General features: G+C 44.0%; 1 protein-coding gene across 1 annotated transcript; it reads left to right on the top strand.

Annotated features, from left to right (window-relative positions):
• The first annotated feature begins 12,823 nt into the window (after positions 1-12,823).
• Positions 12,824-21,487, top strand: LOC119295389 (protein SHORTAGE IN CHIASMATA 1 homolog). The gene is made up of 10 exons (XM_037573809.1): positions 12,824-13,190; positions 13,356-13,439; positions 13,532-13,615; positions 13,713-13,769; positions 13,853-13,945; positions 14,505-16,459; positions 17,263-17,470; positions 18,528-19,259; positions 19,377-20,975; positions 21,060-21,487. Exons 1-10 carry the CDS (start codon positions 12,897-12,899, stop codon positions 21,174-21,176), a joined length of 5,223 nt encoding a protein of 1,740 aa, XP_037429706.1. The 5' UTR covers positions 12,824-12,896; the 3' UTR covers positions 21,177-21,487.
• Positions 21,488-22,246: the final 759 nt, after the last annotated feature.

Raw genomic sequence — 22,246 nt, 5'->3', positions numbered from 1 at the left:
ACCAGCTTACTGCCCCACCATTCAAAATATACACGTATCCGGTTTGTGACTTAGAGTCATCCAGATCTGTGTAGAAGCTACCATCGACGTAACCCTTTACGACGAGCTCTTCGTCACCTCCATATACGAGAAACATATCCTTAGTCCTTTTTAGGTACTTCAAGATATTCTTGACCGCTGCCCAGTGTTCCATGCCGGGATTACTTTGGTACCTTCCTACCAAACTTACGGCAAGGTTTACATCAGGTCTGGTACACGGCATGGCATACATGATAGACCCTATGGCCGAGGCATAGGGGACGACACTCATCTTTTCTCTATCTTCTGTCGTGGTCGGACATTGAGCCGAGCTCAATTTCACACCTTGTAAAACAGGCAAGAACCCCTTCTTGGACTGATCCATATTGAACTTCTTCAATATCTTATCAAGGTATGTGCTTTGTGAAAGACCTATGAGGCGTCTTGATCTATCTCTATAGATTTTGATGCCTAATATGTAAGCAGCTTCTCCAAGGTCCTTCATTGAAAAACACTTATTCAAGTAGGCCTTAATGTTGTCCAAAAGTTCTATATCATTTCCCATCAAAAGTATGTCATCCACATATAATATGAGAAATGCTACAGAGCTCCCACTCACTTTCTTGTAAATGCAGGCTTCTCCATAAGTCTGCATAAACCCAAACGCTTTGATCATTTCATTAAAGCGAATGTTCCAACTCTGAGATGCTTGCACCAGCCCATAGATGGAGCGCTGGAGCTTGCATACCTTGTTAGCATTCTTAGGGTCGACAAAACCTTCCGACTGCATCATATGACCGTTAAGGAATGCCGTTTTGACGTCCATTTGCCATATCTCATAATCATAGTATGCGGCAATTGCTAACATGATTCGGACGGACTTCAGCTTCGCTATGGGAGAGAATGTCTCATCGTAGTCAATCCCTTGAACTTGTCGATAACCCTTAGCGACAAGTCGAGCTTTATAGATGGTAACATTACCATCCGCGTCCGTCTTCTTCTTAAAGATCCATTTGTTTTCTATTGCCCGCCGATCATCGGGCAAGTCTGTCAAAGTCCGTACTTTGTTTTCATGCATGGATCCTATCTCGGATTGCATGGCTTCAAGCCATTTGTTGGAATCTGGGCCCGCCATTGCTTCTTCATAGTTTGAAGGTTCACCGTTGTCTAACGACATGATTTCCAGGACAGGGTTGCCATACCACTCTGGTGTGGAACGTGTCCTCGTGGACCTACGAAGTTCAGTAGTAACTTGATCTGAAGTACCTTGATCATCATCATTAGTTTCCTCTCTAGTTGGTGCAGGCACCATAGGAACATCTTCCTGAGCTGCGCTACTTACCGGTTCAAGAGGTAGTACTTCATCAAGTTCCACTTTCCTCCCACTTACTTCTTTTGAGAGAAATTCTTTCTCCAGAAAGGACCCATTCTTGGCAACAAAGATCTTGCCCTCGCATCTTAAGTAGAAGGTATACCCAATGGTTTCCTTAGGGTATCCTATGAAGACGCATTTTTCCGACTTGGGTTCGAGCTTTTCAGGTTGAAGTTTCTTGACATAAGCATCGCATCCCCAAACTTTTAGAAACGACAGCTTAGGTTTCTTCCCAAACCATAATTCATACGGTGTCGTCTCAACGGATTTAGACGGTGCCCTATTTAAAGTGAATGTAGCTGTCTCTAGAGCGTATCCCCAAAATGATAGCGGTAAATCGGTAAGTGACATCATAGATCGCACCATATCCAATAGAGTGCGATTACAACGTTCGGACACACCGTTACGCTGAGGTGTTCCAGGCGGCGTGAGTTGTGAAACGATTCCACATTTCCTTAAGTGCGTACCAAATTCGTGACTTAAATATTCTCCCCCACGATCTAATCGTAAGAACTTTATCTTTCGGTCACGTTGATTCTCTACCTCATTCTGAAATTCCTTGAACTTTTCAAAGGTCTCAGGCTTGTGTTTCATCAAGTAGACATACCCATATCTACTCAAGTCATCAGTGAGGGTGAGAACATAACGATAGCCTCCGCGAGCCTCGACGCTCATTGGACCGCACACATCAGTATGTATGATTTCCAATAAGTTGGTTGCTCTCTCCATTGTTCTGGAGAATGGAGTCTTGGTCATTTTGCCCATGGGGCATGGTTCGCATGTGTCAAATGATTCATAATCGAGAGACTCTAAAAGTCCATCAGCATGGAGCTTCTTCATGCGCTTGACACCAATGTGACCAAGGCGGCAGTGCCACAAGTATGTGGGACTATCGTTATCAACTTTACATATTTTGGTATTCACACTATGAATATGTGTAACGTTATGCTCGAGATTCATTAAGAATAAACCATTCACCAGCGGGGCATGACCATAAACATACCTCTCATATAAATAGAACAACCATTATTCTCGGATTTAAATGAGTAGCCATCTTGAATTAAATGAGATCCTGATACAATGTTCATGCTCAAAGCTGGTACTAAATAACAATTATTGAGGTTTAAAACTAATCCCATAGGTAAATGTAGAGGTAGCATGCCGACGGCGATCACATCGACCTTGGAACCATTTCCGACGCGCATTGTCACCTCGTCCTTCGCCAGTCTCCGCTTATTCCGCAGATCCTGCTTTGAGTTACAAATATGAGCAACCGCACCGGTATCAAATACCCAGGAGCTACTACGAGCACTGGTAAGGTACACATCAATTACATGTATATCACATATACCTTTGGTTTTGCCGGCCTTCTTGTCCGCTAAGTACTTGGGGCAGTTCCGCTTCCAGTGACCACTTCCCTTGCAATAAAAGCACTCAGTCTCAGGCTTGGGTCCATTGTTTGACTTCTTCCCGGAAACTGGCTTACCGGGCGCGGCAACTCCCTTGCCGTCCTTCTTGAAGTTCTTCTTACCCTTTCCCTTCTTGAACTTAGTGGTTTTATTCACCATCAACACTTGATGTTCCTTTTTGATCTCTACCTCTGCTGATTTCAGCATTGAATATACCTCAGGAATGGTCTTTTCCATCCCCTGCATATTGAAGTTCATCACAAAGCTCTTGTAGCTCGGTGGAAGCGACTGAAGGATTCTGTCAATAACCGCGTCATCCGGGAGATTAACTCCCAGCTGAGTCAAGCGGTTGTGCAACCTAGACATCTTGAGTATGTGCTCACTGACAGAACTATTTTCCTCCATCTTACAACTGAAGAACTTGTCGGAGACTTCATATCTCTCGACCTAGGCATGAGCTTGGAAAACCATTTTCAGCTCTTCGAACATCTCATATGCTCCGTGTTGCTCAAAACACTTTTGAAGCCCCGGTTCTAAGCTGTAAAGCATGCCGCACTGAACGAGGGAGTAATCATCAGCACGAGACTGCCAAGCGTTCATAACGTCTTGGTTCTATGGAATGGGTGCTTTACCTAGTGGTGCTTCTAGGACATAATCTTTCTTGGCAGCTATGAGGATGATCCTCAGGTTCCGGACCCAGTCCGTATAGTTGCTGCCATCATCTTTCAGCTTGGTTTTCTCTAGGAACGCGTTGAAGTTGAGGTGGACATGAGCGTTGGCCATTTGATCTACAAGACATTTTGCAAAGGTTTTTAGACTAAGTTCATGATAATTAAGTTCATCTAATCAAATTATTCAATGAACTCCCACTCAGATTAGACATCCCTCTAGTCATCTAAGTGATACATGATCCGAGTCAACTAGGCCGTGTCCGATCATCACGTGAGACAGACTAGTCATCATCGGTGAACATCTTCATGTTGATCGTATCTTCTATATGACTCATGCTCGACCTTTCGGTCTTCCGTGTTCCGAGGCCATGTCTGTACATGCTAGGCTCGTCAAGTCAACCTAAGTATATTGCGTGTGTAAATCTGGCTTACACCCGTTGTATTCGAATGTTATGATCTATCACACCCGATCATCACGTGGTGCTTCGAAACAACGAACCTTCGCAACGGTGCACAGTTAGGGGGAACACTTTTCTTGAAATTATTTCGAGGGATCATCTTATTTAAGCTACAGTCGTTCTAAGCAAATAAGATGTAAAACATGATAAACATCACATGCAATCAAATAGTGACATGATATGGCCAATATCATATTGCTCCTTTGATCTCCATCTTCGGGGCACCATGATCATCTTCGTCACCGGCATGACACCATGATCTCCATCATCATGATCTCCATCATCGTGTCTTCATGAAGTTGTCACGCCAATGACTACTTCTACTTCTATGGCTAACGCGTTTAGCAATAAAGTAAAGTAATTTACATGGCGTTATTCAATGACACACAGGTCATACAAAAAATAAAGACAACTCCTATGGCTCCTGCCGGTTGTCATACTCATCGACATGCAAGTCATGATTCTTGTTACAAGAACATGATCAATCTCATACATCACATATATCATTCATCACATCCTTTTGGCCTTATCACATGACAAGGCATATGCTGCAAAAACAAGTTAGACGTCCTCTAATTGTTGTTGCAAGTTTTTACGTGGCTTCTATAGGTTTCTAGCAAGAACGTTTCTTACCTACGTAAAACCACAATGTGATATGCCAATTTCTATTTACCCTTCATAAGGACCCTTTTCATCGAATCCGCTCCAACTAAAGTGGGAGAGACAGACACCCGCTAGCCACCTTATGCAACTAGTGCATGTCAGTCGGTGGAACCTGTCTCACGTAAGCGTACGTGTAAGGTCGGTCCGGGCCGCTTCATCTCACGATGCCGCCGAAGCAAGATAAGACTAGTAGTGGCAAGAAAATTGACAACATCTACGCCCACAACAAGTTTGTGTTCTACTCGTGCATAGTAACTACGCATAGACCTAGCTCATGATGCCACTGTTGGGAACGTTGCAGAAAATAAAAAAATTCTATGCTTCACCAAGATCAATCTATGGAGTCATCTAGCAACGAGAGAGAGGAGTGCATCTACATGTCCTTGTAGATCGCGAGCGGAAGCGTTCAAGAGAACGGGGTTGAGGGAGTCGTACTCGTCGTGATCCAAACCACCAGAGATCCTAGTGCCGAACGGACGGCACCTCCGCGTTCAACACACGTACGGTTGGGAAGACGTCTCCTCTTTCTTGATCAATCAAGAGGGGAAGGAGAGGTTGATGAAGATCCAGCAGCACGACGGCGTGGTGGTGGATGCAGCAACGATCTCGGCAGGGCTTCGCCAAGCTTATGCGAGAGGGAGAGGTGGTGCATGGGGAGATGGAGGCGCCAGAGACTTGGGTGCGGCTGCCCTCCCTCCCCCCCTCTTTTATATAGGCCCCCTGGGAGGGATCCGGCCCTAGGAGATGGGATCTCCAAGGGGGGGGCGGCCAAGGGGGTGGCTTGCCCCCCAAGGCAAGTGGAGGCGCCCCCACCCCTAGGGTTTCCAACCCTAGGCGCAGGGGGCCCAAGGGGGGTGCACCAGCCCACCATGGGCTGGTTCCCCTCCCACTTCAGCCCATGGGGCCCTCCGGGATAGGTGGCCCCACCCGGTGGACCCCCGGGACCCTTCTGGTGATCCCGGTACAATACCGGTGTCCCCCAAAACTTTCCCGATGGCCGAAACTGCACTTCCTATATATAATTCTTCACCTCCGGACCATTCCGGAACTCCTCGTGACGTCCGGGATCTCATCCGGGACTCTGAACAACTTTCAGGTTACTGCATACTTATATCTCTACAACCCTAGCGTCACCGAACCTTAAGTGTGTAGACCCTACGGGTTCGGGAGACATGCAGACATGACCGAGACGCCTCTCTGGTCAATAACCAACAGCGAGATCTGGATACCCATGTTGGCTCCCACATGCTCCTCGATGATCTCATTGGATGAACCACAATGTCGAGGATTCAATCAATCCCGTATTCAATTCCCTTTGTTAATTGATACATTACTTGCCCGAGATTCGACCGTCGGTATCCCAATACCTCGTTTAATCTCGTTACCGGCAAGTCACTTCACTCGTACCGTAATGCATGATCCCGTGATCATACACTTGGTCACACTGAGCTCATCATGATGATGCATTACTGAGTGGGCCCAGAGATACCTCTCCGTCATACGGAGTGACAAATCCCAGTCTCGATTCGTGCCAACCCAACAGACACATTTCGGAGATACCCGTAGTGTACCTTTATAGTCACCCAGTTACGTTGTGATGTTTGGCACACCCAAAGCACTCCTACGGTATCCGGGAGTTGCACAATCTCATGGTCTAAGGAAATGATACTTGACATTTGGAAAAGCTCTAGCTAAACGAACTACACGATCTTTGTGCTATGCTTAGGATTGGATCTTGTCCATCACATCATTCTCCTAATGATGTGATCCCGTTATCAATGACATCCAATGTCCATAGTCAGGAATCCATGACTATCTGTTGATCAACGAGCTAGTCAACTAGAGGCTCACTAGGGACGTGTTGTGGTCTATATATTCACACATGTATTACAATTTCCGGATAACACGATTATAGCATGAATAATAGACAATTATCATGAACAAGGAAATATAATAATAATCATTTTATTATTGCCTCTAGGGCATATTTCCAACATAATGCTACTGCCATTCTAACCAAAATAAGATGCATAAAGGATAAAGATCACATGCAATCAAAATATGTGACATGATATGGCCATCATCATCTTGTGCTTTTGATCTCCATCTCCAAAGCATCGCCATGATCTCCATCATCACCGGCTCGTCACCTTGATCTCCATCATTGCATTGGGTTCGTCTCGCCAACTATTGCTTCTACAATTATCGCTAACACATAGTGACAAAATAAAGCAATTACATGGCGTTTGCATTGCATACAATAATCAAGAGACAACTCTAAGGCTCCTACCTGTTGTCGATATTACAAAACATGATCATCTCATACAACAATGTATATCACATCACGTCTTGACCATATCAAATCACAATATGCCCTGCAAAAACAAGTTAGACGTCCTCTACTTTGTTGTTGCAAGTTTTGCGTGGCTGCTACGGGCTTCTAGAAAGAACCATTCTTAACTATGCAAAAACCACAATGCTGATTTATAAAGTTTGCTGCTTTAACCTTCTTCAAGGACCAGTCGTAGTCAAATTTGATTGAACTAAAGTAGGAGAAACAGACACCTGCCAGCCACCTTTATGCAAAACAAGTTGCATGTCAGTCGGTGGAACCGGTCTCACATGAGTGCACATGTAAGGTTGGTCCAGGCCGCTTCATCCCATAATACCACCGAATCAAAATAAGACGTTGGTGGTAAGCAGTATGACTATCACCGCCCACAACTCTTTGTGTTCTACTCGTGCATATAATCTATGCTAGACCTGACTCTGACACCTCCACGTTCAGCACATGTTCAGCTCGGTGACCTCCTCACCTTCTTGATCTAGCAAGACGACGAAGTAGTGGATGAGTTCTAGCAGCACGACGGCATGGTGACGGTGGTGGTGATGCTATCTCCGCGGGGCTTCGCCTAAGCACTACGAAAATATGACCGAGGGACGAAACTGTGGAGAGGGGCGCCATACACGACTAAGAGATTGTCGTGGTTATGTCTGGCGCCCCCTCCCACATATATATAGGTAGGGGGAGAGGGGAGGCAGCAAGGAGGCGCCCAAAGTGGGGCCGAATCCCACTTGGGCTCCTGCCCCAAGCCGCGCCCCCCTTCCTTATTTGTGGCGCCCGCCCTTTCCTTTCTCTCATGAGGAGGAAAGGCAGGAGGGGCCAACCGTCCCCCTTTCCTTCCCATAGGGCTGGCAGCCACGGAGAGGGGCTCATCAACCCCCTTGTGGGCTGGTGTGTCCCTCCCCTTGGCCCATAGACCTCCCGAGGGTGTCCGAAACCCCTTCCGACGATCCGATGACTACCCGGTGCACTCCGAAACTCTTCTGATGTCCGAATAGTATCGTCCTATATCAACATTTACCTCTGGGCCTTTTTGGAGCTCCTCGTCATGTTCGTGATCTCATCTGGGACTCCGAACAACATTCGGTCACCAAATCATATAACTCATATAACACTATATCGTCAACGAATGTTAAGCGTGCGGACCCTACGGGTTCAAGGACTATGTAGACATGACCGAGACACCTCTCCGGTCAATAATCAATAGCAGAACCTGGATGCCCATATTGGTTCCTACATATTCTACAAATATCTTTATCAGTTGAACCTTATGACAACATATGTAATTCCCTTTGTCTGTCGGTATGTTACTTGCCCGAGATTCGATCGTGGGTATCTTCATACCTAGTTCAATCTCGTTACCGACAAGTCTCTTTACTCGTTCTGTAATACATCATCTTGTAACTAACTCCTTAGTCACTTTGCTTGCAAGGCTTCTTATGATGTGTATTACCGAGAGGGCCCAGAGATACCTCTCCGATACACGGAGTGACAAATCCTAATCTCGACCCATGCCAACTCAACAGACACCTTCAGAGATACCTGTAGAGCATCTTTATGATCACCCAGTTATGTTGTGACATTTGATAGCACATAAGGTATTTCTCCGATATCCGGGAGTTGCATGATCTCATAGTCAAATGAATATGTATTTGACATTAAGAAAGCAATAGCAATAAACTGAACGATCATATGCTAAGCTAACAGATGGGTCTCATCCATCACATCATTCTCCTAATGATGTGATCCCGTTATCAAATGACAACACATGTCTATGGTTAGGAAACCTTAACCATCTTTGATCAACGAGCTAGTCTAGTAGAGACTTACTAGGGACACATTATTGGTTTGTATTCACACATGTATTTAAGTTTCCGATCAATACAATTCTAGCATGAATAATAAACCTTTATCATGAATAAGGAAATTTAAAATAATCATCTTTATTATTGCCTCTAGGGCATATTTCCTTCAGACGTTCGCCTCAATGGCGCCTCCCAGCACCACATCGTGCTTATTACGGAAGAAGACGCTAGATCCGCCCTTTATACCCAGCCTCCACCATGGAGGAAAGGTCGAGGACGACTCCGACGAACATCGGCGAGGCACGCGAGCACCCGATTTCTAAAAACTAATGGCTTAACAGCAGTCCGCCCTACAACAAGTCTACTACATCCCCACTCCGGTCGACGAAGCCGCCAGAGAAGGAGAGGAGAGGAATCGAGGAGGCGGCGGAGACTCTCAAGGGAAAGAGTAAGAAGAGAGGAGAGAAATGAGAGCCCCATGCATTCTTTTGAGGAGAAATGTTAGAGAGTGGAATAAAAATGTTGGTGCTTGTTATAGAAAAATTAAAACTAAGATCTTTCCAAGTTGGATGTTACTGAAAAAAGTGTTGATTAATAGTTTAATTGCTCATGATAGAATTTTTCCAGAATTTCTTCTCACCTGCAGGCAATCGCGGGCAAGCCACCACTTTCTCGGTGACAATAGCCCAGCTATTGACACATATCGGGGCACCCCCCTGCTGATTCGACTTCTTCCTTTGTATCTGGTTATTTCTTTTGTACCCATTTCCCTATCTCGTTAATATAATACTCTAATCCATATTAAATGTCACTGATTTAGTCAATTCATTGACAATTAATATGGATCAAAGGTAGTAATTCAGATATTGGTGTAAAAAAGCAAAAAAAGAAAATAGCAGCACACCTCTTTTTTTATTGAAAAAAACCCAGCCCACCTCGTTATTGATCGGACAACATTCAACATGGCACTCGCGGGTTTGGGTGCGGTGGTTGCCCAAACCTTACCCATCTCAGCATTGTTGGCCCAAACCCATACCCGGACCTGCACTCCGGGTTTAAAATTGTTCCCATACATGTACCCGTCCGGGTGTAGGTAATACCCACGGGTAAAAATGCTCATCTCGGCCATCTTACCCAATTCATAATTCACCTTGTATTTCTTTTTAGCATTTCTGCATATATACGCAACATTTAAGTTTGTATATTTCAAAACATACATACCACATTTTAGCATTGTAGCATATATATATAATTGTTAGGGGCACCTAGGTGACTGGGCGGTTTAAGGCTTTTGGTTTTAAGTAAGTAGCACCATCATTGATTTGTTTCCTAATTTACTTGCATGTAAAAATATTCATGTCTGTCAACCATTTTAAACTTTCTAATTTGGTACGTCTCATTTTATTCCTTTGTATGAATATATGCGTCATATTTTTGGTATGTGTATACCTGAGATACGAATATGTGAAACTTGAGTATCCAATATATAAGTTCACACTCATGATATTTCTGCCTACGTACATACCTAGTTGTGAAATTTATGTGTCTGTACCCATAAATGTCACATATCTACATATTTTCTGGGTATATACTCATACATTTCACGCCGGGTATGTAGTTATGGAGAAATACGCCGAGTATGTGCATACGTGAAAAATATATTGAGTAGTTTACATCTCACATATCCATAAATATTTCGGGTATATAGTTGTTGGGTATTACACCTAATAAAAATATTTATGTGTTGGTGTTATACCTAATCAAAATACACATACTCAGTGTATTGTACCTAATAAAAATATACGCATACTCAAGATACTCATGTGTACGTGCTAATAATTCAACAAAAATATGTGTGCATACCTGCTAATTACGAATAGTTTTTCTCTTTTCCTAATGAGTATCATGTACTTTCCATCTATGAAACATCAAACATGGCAAGGATTAAGAGATAATTAATCACGACGCATTAATTATTACTTTCTCTCTCCTATTATGTCTCTCAACCTGAAACGTTGCCATGCATGGTGTGTGCGATCGTATTTATCGCATTGAATTAGTGATTATGGCATAATTATTTTGATCAGCGGGTTCAAATGGAATAAACCGTTAACAAACATATACCCAATACTAGAACACACATCTAAATGTAATCTAGTGGTGGAAAGACAAGAAGCCTGGACACCTAGGTGCCCCAAACGATCGTCATATATATATATATATATATATATATATATATATATATATATATATATATATATATATATATATATATATATATATATTAAGGTTTGTTGTGTGATGGAATAAAAAGGATGGTATTTATTTTCAAAAGTGAATAACAATAAGCATGAACTAGATGACACCAAACAATGTCCAGTTACATTCATGAATGAGTATAAGTAGCTTGTACGCAAACTTCTTAGAGAAATATTCACATATGTTCTTTTTTTTTAATTACAACACAAACAAGAAGGACATAATTTTCTCTAATTTTCTTTTATTGGAGTTACATCTACCGCCTCTAATTCGAAATGATCAAATGAAGAAGACTATATAATAAGATCAACAAAATCAGATACAAAATTATAAGTTCACAAAACAAAATCAACACATTTAAACAAGATCATGTACATGGATAAGGGGAGGAGATTTTGGGTCGAAGCTAGCGGTTGCATTCCTGTATGCGGATATGGGTATTACCTTCTCTTACGCGTACCCGGCTTATTTGATGAGTATAATTTTTTCCCATTTATAAATTCATGATTTTTTTAAACCCTTACCCTAATAGAGTTTTGGCAAACGTTTGCGAACGGCGCGCCGGTTGAGCGCTCGGCCGGTCACGCGTCCACGCAAGCGCCATGCGGTCAAAGGGCCCGCACGATATACGTCCCTCCTATCCTTCTCCTTCTCTTTTTTCCTCTCTTGTCGCTCATCTCTGTCTCCTTCTCTGCTTCGTTCTCAAGCCCCTATTGTTACCATCCCGCCTGCAGGCCTTCCAGGACGCCCCGGCAACGGGAATCAGCCGATCTGGACGCCCTCGGTCGGATCTGCTCGGATCCGCGCCACCGGAGCTCTACCTGCCTCGTCGGACCTGAGCACGCCTGAGCTGCAATCGACCACACACGAAGCTGCAACCGTTGAACCTTTTCCCTCACGGAACGGCACCGCAACGACGATGGCCATGGGCGGGCGTGGGAGCTCGGCGGAGCAGCAGCAAAGTAGCTGTTAAAATGGTTGTAGCAAATTCCAACGCCGGTTGTAGCAAAACCAACTATGGTTGCAGCAAAACGACGTCATCGTCGTCGCGGGGTTCATAGCTAAGACAATAAATTTGAAGCTTTTTTCAGTGCCGGTTGTAGCTTTTCGTTTGTCGTCCATGGCTTACGACTCCATAGTTGAAGCTTTTTTCACCGTCGGATGAAGCTTTTTTCGTCGCCACATGAACCTTTTTTTGTCACCTGCTGCAACTTTTCTTTGGTCGTTCATAGTTTTCCGTCGTATGAGTTGAAACTTTGTTCATAGTCGGTTGAAGCTTTTTCCATCAGCGATTGTAGCTTTTTCCGTCGTCGGTTGCAGCACTGGGCATCTCCCCCAGCACTCATTTTTTTGTTGCAAGCGGGGGATGAGCGTCGACGAGCACACATTTGAGCTCCGGTCTTCGCCACCGGAGCTACAACGGTTGCTACGGAAGCTACAACCGCATGGGTGGGCCATTGCATGGGCGAAGCCGATGACGAGGACGGCCGCCGAGGGTTGGGACCGGCGACCAGGGCGGCCGGCGAAGACGACCGGCGAGGGCGGCGACCGGAGACGAGGAGGGCAGCGACGAGGGAGAACGCATGCTGCCGGCGAGACGGGGTTCCTTTTCTCGTACGCGCTCGCGAGAGAAACAAGACGACCTGGTTAGGTAAAGATCCAACGGTTCAAGACGGACCGATCTGACGGCTAGGATGCGACCGGGGCCCAACATCATCCTAGAGTTTTTACCCGTGGGGTTCGCGGGCCGTGGATACTCATTGCCACGTTGAAACAACATCCAAAGCCCCCGGCCAGAGCACCATAGCAACAACGCAACGAGATTCAAACGCGCCTCGACATTTCAAACCAAAATCACTCGTCTTCCTCCTCCCACTTCTTCGTTCCCCTCCTCCCAATGCGGACTCGCTTCCTCGCTGCCGACTACTTCTCCCCGCCGTCGGCGGCCTCCTGTTCGGATCAAGCCCTAACCCTAGCGTCCTTGCGCTTCCCTCCTCTCCCCGTCCCCTCGCTTCCGCCCGATCCGCATTTCCCGTTCCCCCTCCCTTTCCCCGCCGCGGCCGACCTCCCCGCAGTCAGCATCCCGGGCGACGATCTCGACTCTCTCCCCATATCCTCCGCGCTATCTGAGTTCCTCGCGGCCGTTATTCCGCAGGCCCTTCCCGCACCGGCTATCCCCGCCGCCGACGAGGTGAGTCAGCTTTCCTACGGTGGTTCGCGTTTTCTATTCGTGTTGGTTTGGTCGAAGTAGCTCGGATTGGAGGCGCTTCGTATGGTTTTACTAGTTAATTTGGTTACTCCGTGAGACAATTCGTGCGGCATTTGTGAATTGCAACGGCCTGCATGCTTCACGCAGGGATTGGATGATTTCCTCTACGACAGGGGCGGGTATCGCAAGGGTTTTAGCTTGAGGGAGTCTGTTGCATTCAAAATCCCTGATGTGAGTGAAGCTTTTATGCTTGTATTCCGTGCATTCGTGGTTTCCCTCTTCTCTTCGGGTAACATTTGTGAACAATTTTGTGTTTATTGAAGGGATTGGACGAGATTAGCCGCGAGAAGGATGGGAAGGGAGACGGATCCAGGTCAGATAGATTGGGGACCTCCACTGACACGAAGGTGACTGAAGTTTGTCCCTATGCTGTTCCTTTGTGTTGTGACTGTTCCGTAGGAGATTACTGTGTGATTTACTGGTTTCTGCATGTGGTGATGTTAGAGATGGGAACTGCTGAAGGAGCACATATTTGAGGTTGTAGAGGTCGATCTCCCTCAGGTAAGCTTCGTTCATTGATGCGGTCAAGTTTCCTGTGATTTCATTGTTATGGCTCAAGGTTTGTTGTTTTTGTGTTACTTAAGATTTTGGAAGGACACGTTGCATCCTTTGGTGGTGACGAGTCTGGTGATGGTGTCATCTTATTGTTTGGTGTTCCAGATGCGAAAATCCACTTGGTACTTTACATCATCTCATCAAAATTTCAAGCAGTTACCAGTCTATTGTTGCAGAATCTATGTTGTGCTTGGAGCTGCAGTTAGTTATAAGAGGCAGATCAAGATATTGTGCTTATAATTTAATGGCTGTGAACTTGTGATACTGCTGTTCCTTTTACTGCGTACTGTTACAGTTACATACGTAATGGTGTGAAGCAGGTTTCCCTTGTACCTTCTGTATCCACAGTTGCTTCAAAAGTAAAACTTTATATCCATCTCGACACTGTTCTGCACTATATATAACAATATCTGTGATTACCATGAAGTCATATCTGTTATGCATAGCAGTTGAAGTTGCTTGCACCCACCAATTAGTGATTAGTATGTTATCGGTTCACTTCCCTTGTGTTTTCTTAACTCAAAGCATCATGATATTTATTACTCCCTCCGATCCATATTAACTGTCGCAGACTTAGTAAAAATTGTACTAACTTTGTACTAAATCTGCGGCAATTAATGTGGATCGGAGGGAGTAATACAGTTTGCTCACAGTCCCATCTTCTGTTTTAATTTCTCGTAGGAGTTCATTGATATTGACACTGAGATGACATTAAGCTATCCAACCGAACTTGCGGATTCAATTTATCAAGTAGAGAAAATCCCTGTGAAGCATAATGATGAGGAACATTTGTCTGCAAGGAATATTAACCTTTTAGAGATTGCAGCATTAGATTGTGGTGTAACAATACCACTACTGGAGGTTCATAGGCATTCTTGGGAGCTTAATGGGTGTCCCACTAAGGCAGAGATGTCTAATATTTTTCATAACCTTGTTGAACATTTGGGTGAAGCACAAGTTCAGCATCCAGCGTTGAACTCAACTGAGTTCTCAAGATCAACTGATATGGACATGTTGGCCTTTGTTTCCAAAGATGTCCCATGTGCAGACTATCAAGCAGATAAACCAATAACGGTTAGGGCTGCAGTAGAAATGGATCTTGTGAGGATCAATGATAATCTTCTACTTGAGAGAAACTCAGCATTATACCCTCTCAAGCCTGATGGCACCTTTTCAGATTTGCCTTGCTCAGTTCTTTTAGAAGAAGCACAGATCATTGATTTCCCTTCAGAGGATCTCTTCAAAATGCTTGTTCAGTCAGATGCAGCTGAGCTGAATACATCTGATGAAATATTCAAAGACGACTTCAATCCAGCAAGGCGTTTCTATGAATCAGTAGTTAGCTCTGAGTTGGTGCTGGTTGATGATACATTCAGATCACTACCTACACCTATTTTATCTGATGATGATATGACACTGAGGTCTATGGTCCCCTCCATGGGAGAAGTACTTTGCTCCCTGAAAACTCATTCACTCTCTGCAGCCGACAGAATTTATTTGGACTGGCATCTTTTATTGGAAGTTCCATGCAACCGGGAGATATCCTCTACCTATGCAAGCATGGTTGAGGAGGTAAAAAGTTGCCAGTTAAATTCTGAGATGCAAGTCAATTGTCAGCAGACATCGGCACTTGGTTTTGATTTTCTTGAGTATTTTTGGACAAGTGCAAAACACCAAGATGAGGACAAACAGAACAATATTTATGTGCCTACCCCTCTACCTCATGATCCACCTCCTGTAGTGGAAACAGCTCAAAAATACAGACAAGAAAGTGATACTGGAGGCCACGGCCACATGGAAAAGCCAAGTTCAGGAAAGGCAGCTTCCTTATTCGAGTCAATGTCACAATCCAGTGACATAAATTTCTACTTGAATGTCAGAAGCGGCACCAAGAGAGGAACTAATGATGAAAATATTTCTACTTTAGATATCCCTACTTTAAATGAACAAGCAACTTCTTTTCCAAGCAGGCCTAAAGTTGACAAGCTCATAGAAATTCATCCTGTCAGCCTCTCAGATTCTATCCGAGCCCTTATCAAACACATCCATAGAAGCTATACAACTGCTTTGCAAGAAAGTGCATATTTGAGGCATACTTTCTCGGATGGGCATTTAAGCATTTCGAAGCAGAAGCTTCTTGGACTGATAACTGGAGATGGTTCAAATGGCTTTGATAATCACTGTAAACATGAAGATAAGATGGAACTCATTGTACTCTATGGATTAAAACAGGCTGCATATTATCTATGTTTCTTTGGTTTGCATGCTGGCCATCTGTACATAAGCAACCTGATTGGAAGCTTTGAAAATATTCCTGAGAGGTTAAGAAATATTCATAGTTTCATTGGTGAAGCACTGTCGAAAGCTGAGAAGCATCAGATTGACTCTCACCCATCATTGCATGACATTGAAATGATCCTGAGATCTAATACACACACCAGCCAACAGATCCTTATAGTTGCTGATACAGCTTTCTGGCTGCCATTGGGTCAAAAATTAACTTCGATTAAGATGACATTTGTTGAGCTAGGAAAAGACCCTGCTGCAGCTTATTTAGATCCGGTGGACAAGCCAAACCCTACAACTTGGGTGCTCAGAGGATTGCCGAAATCAGACTGCATTCTGCTAGATAATAAGTAAGTACGCATGATAAACAAATCATGCCAGTTATCTGCTCCAGTTCTTGTTTTACAGTGTTTACTACAAACCAAGTTACTTCTAGAAGCAAATAATCTGGTTCTTGGACTAAGCTACTCAATCTTTATGAAAAAATTCATGAGAGCACTACCAAAATGTCCCCAATTAGCATACAGAATGAGTAAACCACCAAGAGGAAATTCATATAAGTATAGAATCAAATCAGCTCTTTTGTTGTTGCATTGCACTCCACTTGTTTTTCTTGTCGGATGCTTACAAAAAATCCAAATGTCAGGACGATTTATTTACAAGAAACCACAAATAATGGTTATAGTTTTGAACAGGCTGAATTCTTCGCAACATTTGAACTTCACTGGAACCAAGACTAGATTTGTTTTCATTTTTTGTGAGCAAACACATGTATGCGTTGTATAAAAGTTCATGCCCAATTGTTTGTTGACTTTCGTTTCTAACTGATTAGACAGATTACAGAATTTACAACTCTAGAAGCATATTTCTAAAAGGATTTGTATTTTTCAGAAGGATCTATCCCTTGGTCCTTATCAAGCCATCTTGCATTCTCTGTTCCCATTGATGATTAAACTGCCCTCCCTAAATACTTTTGAGGCTTCTGTTTTTCCTATGCATTTTTTCCCATTGATGATTAAACTGCCCTCCCAAAAATTTGTAGCTGAGTTCATTTGTATTTCTAGGTAGATGTTTTTCTTTCTACACGCATCATGATTTTAGTGTGACTGTTATCAATTATTCATTATATTTTATTTTGGTCTCAATTTTGAAGGAACATTCCAGCTTCATTCCCTTTCAGTGAGTTTGGCATCGTACTGGAATACGGAGGTCCAGATAAATTATCTACCTTGTTGTCTCTGGCTCCTAATTTAGATAGTTTTCCACAACTGCATTTCCTCTATGTCAAAGTGGATGTTGAAGATCCTTCGGTTGCAGTTGTTGAGGACAACCCTACTGACCAGGAGTTGAGAGCCACACTGGTGATTATCGATTACTTCTTCACACTTGCATTAGTTCGATCTTCATATGTTAGTCATGATGTTAGGAACTTATTGCTGTTTTCATTTTACCATATGTTGGTCAAGCTGTTTGGAATTACTACTGTTTTACCATGCACATGTTAAATATGAAAGGATACTCATTGGTTGTTGTTTAGTTCAGTAATTCTAGTATCCGACGAAATTCAGTTTTCTTCTGGATAAACTCTATACTCTCTAGTCAGTTCCAGACCAGAACAGAAAATTGACTACCTCCATTCCAAAAAATTTGAAGTTCAAGGTTTGTCCTAAGTGGACGGCTAAAGCGTGCTAATAATGTCAAGAGAGGTTGGGGTAGACCAAACACATGGGAGGAGTCCGTATCACCAAAGAACTAGCCATGGATAGGGATGCATGGAAGCTTGCTATCTATGTGCCAGAACCATGAGTTGGTTGCAAGATCTTATGGGTTTCAGCTCTAGCCTTCCCCAACTTGTTTGGGACTAAAGACTTTGTTGTTCTTGTCATTAGGTTTGTCCTAAGTCAAACTTCTTTAAGTTTGACCATGTATATAGAAAAATATTTTAATATTAAAATTCAAATATATATAATATGAAAACATATTTTATGATGAATCTAATCAAATTAATTTGGCGTTATAGATGTTGGTATATTTTTCAACAGATTTGGTCAAACTTAAAGATGTTTGACTTAATACAAACCTAGAACTAAAATATTTTGGAACGAAAGGAGTAGATGATTACAAAATAATGCAACCTTTTTTTTGGCATATCTCACTAAAATTTGCAGAAATAAGCAACTGGAAATATTCAAACAATTATAGGTCACTTAACTCAAGTTTTCAGTGGCTGCATAGTTTTGTTGAGCATGGGCTTTACATGTCAGATCTTGTGGATGGTGTACATTGCATTTGAATTGTTCAGAATTTTTTTTGAGACCCTCATTATGGATGCTACCAATGGTTGATGGGGCAGTAAATGATCTCCTCTCAAAACATAAATGCCTATGAAGAAATAAGATCCGTCCTGATTATGTGCAGGATACGGTTTTGCATGCACTTCAGAAAGATCTGCAAGAGAAGATGAACAAGATGCGTATTGTTGATTCATTGAACTTTATACCAGCAACTAATCAGTTGCAAGTACGGCAGGAAAATCTGTGCAAATATAGCACTGCTGATTCAACAAAAAAATTGCCTGCAGATGATCAACTGCTCAAACAAGAAAATTTGGAGAAAGAGTTTGTTGATGCTCATAATTTTGTTCCTACAGCTGAACAGCGGCACAGAGAGGAAATGTTGAGCAAAAGAACTATCCTCCATTCACAACATTTTGTGCCTGCAGTTGAGAAGAGCAGCTCTACCTCTTCTGTATCTGCAAATGTGATAAAGGCCCCACAAGACAATCTATCTGGTACCGACTTGCCTTCCGGTGTAAAAGTTGGCCGCCTCACTCCAGGAAGATTATCCACCCCGGCGATTGTTGTAAATACTGGAAGTCATGGAAAGAATATGCTTTTCTCTCGGAGATCATCTTATCAGCAGATCCTATCTTTGGAGAAAGGAGGAATGCAGGTTGTGGAACGAGACGTTGATCTTCCTGTGGACCTAATACTCAGTACTGCAGCTTGCCTAGTATGGTTTGAGACAAAAATCTTTGGGAGCAATGAATTAACAGCATCGGCAGAGACATCTAGTATAACAAATTTTGTGGAGATCATTGCGACCAACATTCTGATGTCAATTAGCTTCTGTTTCTGTGGTTGTATAATGGTAATTGGTTTTGAACTCCTGAGATATTTGCTTTTACCTGATAGGGTTATCATGGTATACCTGTCTTTGAGTTATGTCTGCAATTACTGAACAGTTTCGTTGCTTCTACTTTTGCAGGTCTTTGAAGGTGAACCTCACTCTCTTTCTGCTGTAATGGAGTCATCTGATTCTCTATATGCTGCAGCTGCTAGTCTGATGATGAACGTGCAGATATTCTTCTCATGCACACCCAAGTTAACAGATGAGATAGTTCTCAGTTGCATTAGGAATGTGAACATGTTGAATAAAGCTCCTTCTCCAGATATACCTGAATCAGAAAGCTTGGCTGAATCATTTCTCACAAAATTCCCTTCAATCAATCCCTTGTCTGCATACAGTATGCTTTCTTGTGGAAGCAGCCTTGTGGAGTTCCTCAGTTGGTCACATGAGCGTCGTATACAGGCTGTTGAGAAGTATCTGTTGTCCCCGCAGAGCATTTCTCTGTTCAATGCTTTGTGCAAATTCGGTGAGCTAGGTGAATCTAGGTCTGTGATGACTGAAGGCTCTTCTGTAGATTCAGACATCTGTAGTGCATTGTTGCAGTCTCCAAGTAAAAGGAAAAGGTGCGCCTCTCAAGTTTTTGCAGTACCAACTAGTGATCCCCTCCATCCGGATCCTCTAAACCAATTGCCTGGTGATTATGTAGAACATAACAATGTATTCCCACAGCCTAAGTTGAGGAGGTTCTCCGACGCGGAGGATGCAACGCCTCAGCTCCCAGAGGTCTTTATGTTCGATCAAAGTTTGAGTAGGGGAGGTGAAGGGGTCTCTTGTCTGCCAAGAAAGCACGATATTGAGGCAATAATTGGCAATCAGATCATGGGTGATCACATCAGCAATGGATTTACTGCAGATACGAGGGAATATAACCGAAGAAGGGTTAACAATATGGTGGACACATACGACTTCTCTTGGCAACCGGAATCAGGGGGTAAAGAACCTATGGAAAGCTCTTTTCCCGCAAGCGGACCATCATTCAGCAAAGCTTACAGTCATCCAGTATTTCCATCTGCATTAGAGATCAACGATGATACTGGTTACTGGGACATTTCAGGAGGTGCACATGACACTTGGAAGGGTCATGTACATGGGGGTATTGCCTCAACCTCTTGCAGAAATGATGTGGGCAGCAGATATCATGAGCCAACAGAGGAAATAATGCAGAAGGGTCATGTACATGGGGATATTGCCTCAACCTCTTGCAGAAATGATGTGGGCAGCAGATATCATGAGCCAAGAGAGGAAATAATGCATGATCCAGGAAGTTCACTTGCTTTTCTGAAACAGCATTCCGGCTTTCATGCAACTCCACATGGCTCAAGCTGGGAAATTGATTATCTCAGGCAAATGAACGAAAAAAGAAGAGCACGTGAGGAGAGATCAAGATGTAATACATCAGCAATGATGTCAAACTCAAGGATGAGGGATGGGGCCGCTAAGATCATAAATCCTCCACTTATTGGATCCTTCAGATACCGAGGAGATGGAGACGCTCCTTTGAGGAACCGGAGCCCACCTGTTGGGACTCGGCATTATGAGAAAGCCAGAGAAGGAACTAAAGCACATACCCATAGAGCAAGAAAAGATTTCAAGATGCAACCAAGTGTAAGTCACGGAAACAGGATAGAGCCGTCCATATATCCATCGTGGACTCCCATTGACACGAGAGCCAGACAGGTATATGCAAACAGACTCTGATGTCATAATTATAAAACGGCTAGTGTTTCATATGCATAAATTAATCTGGCTGAGTTTGTGCAGAAACTTTCATTTGCAACATACGGGAAGGAGAAGCAAAGCAAGTTGGTCTGGAGAGACCCAAATAGCTCTGGTGCTGAGTGTGGCTTCCGGAAAAGATACCGGGAAGAAGGTACGTAGATTGTCAGAGGTCGTCGGTACCTGATGCAAAATAGTGATGTTTTAACTGGTAGATATATCATATATCCCATGAAAATGTGTCTTAACAACACTCTTTTTTATGGTGAACTTTGTTGGAGATAGAATGTGCACAAAGTAACAATGTATGTTGTCTGTCACACTGGCACCACAATTTGTTTCGAAACATCGAGGGTGAACCAGCGAATACGGTGTCATTGTTTGTCATTTATAGAGGGAAAATGTTGATGCTTGTCCTGTTCAACCTGCAAGATTGGTCTGGTGTTTGCGCATTCGATGAGTTCAGGGAGTTTGATCTGATTTTGCACTTGAGTGGTTGTGTTGAAAAGATGTTTCGCTTTCTCAAGCTTATACTCCAGTTATTTCTGTTTAGAAAGCAAAACCACTAGTACAGTTTTCCCCCTTGTCCACTGTTGCCTGACTGGATGTGCTGAATAACCCAAAAATTGCACGCGTGCATCGGGGACCTCTGCAATTCTGCATACTCCAGCTACGGGTAGGAGTTGAAAGTGTTCACGTTGCGCAAGATTCAACTTCTCCAACCCGTCACCGGCTCGTACTCGACTATCCGAGCCCGACCCGGCTCATCTTTATGCGCGCCTTTTAAATCACCATGGGCCCTCGTAGCGACGCTAACCTCGCGTCGAGTTGGATCGTATCGTCGTCTGCGTCGCTTCAAATTAACCGAGCTCTGCACTCGGCGACCAAGATCGATCGAGAGATGCAGAACGGAGGCTACTACGACCCGCGTCCCAGTACGGCCCCATCCGGCGCGTACGGCGGCAACGGCGGGTGGGCCGGCTTCCGCGACGGGCCCAATGCTCCGCCCTACCGCCAGCCGCCGCCGCCGCCGCCGCCGCAGCAGCAGCAGATGACGCCGCAAAGGAGGGAGGAGGTGCTCATGGAGGCCGGCCGCCTCGCCGCCGAGTACCTGGTGGCCATAGGCGAGCTGCCCCCGCACGCGCTGCGGAGACGCCCGTCGGCGCCGCTCCCGCTCCAGGAACGACCGTTGCCCCCGTTCCAGGAACGCCCGCTCGCCAGGCAGCACTTCC

This window comes from Triticum dicoccoides, chromosome 4B, assembly GCF_002162155.2.
Source record: "Triticum dicoccoides isolate Atlit2015 ecotype Zavitan chromosome 4B, WEW_v2.0, whole genome shotgun sequence".
NCBI classification, from domain to species: Eukaryota; Viridiplantae; Streptophyta; class Magnoliopsida; order Poales; family Poaceae; genus Triticum; species Triticum dicoccoides.
This window is presented reverse-complemented; position numbering and strand designations above follow the sequence as displayed.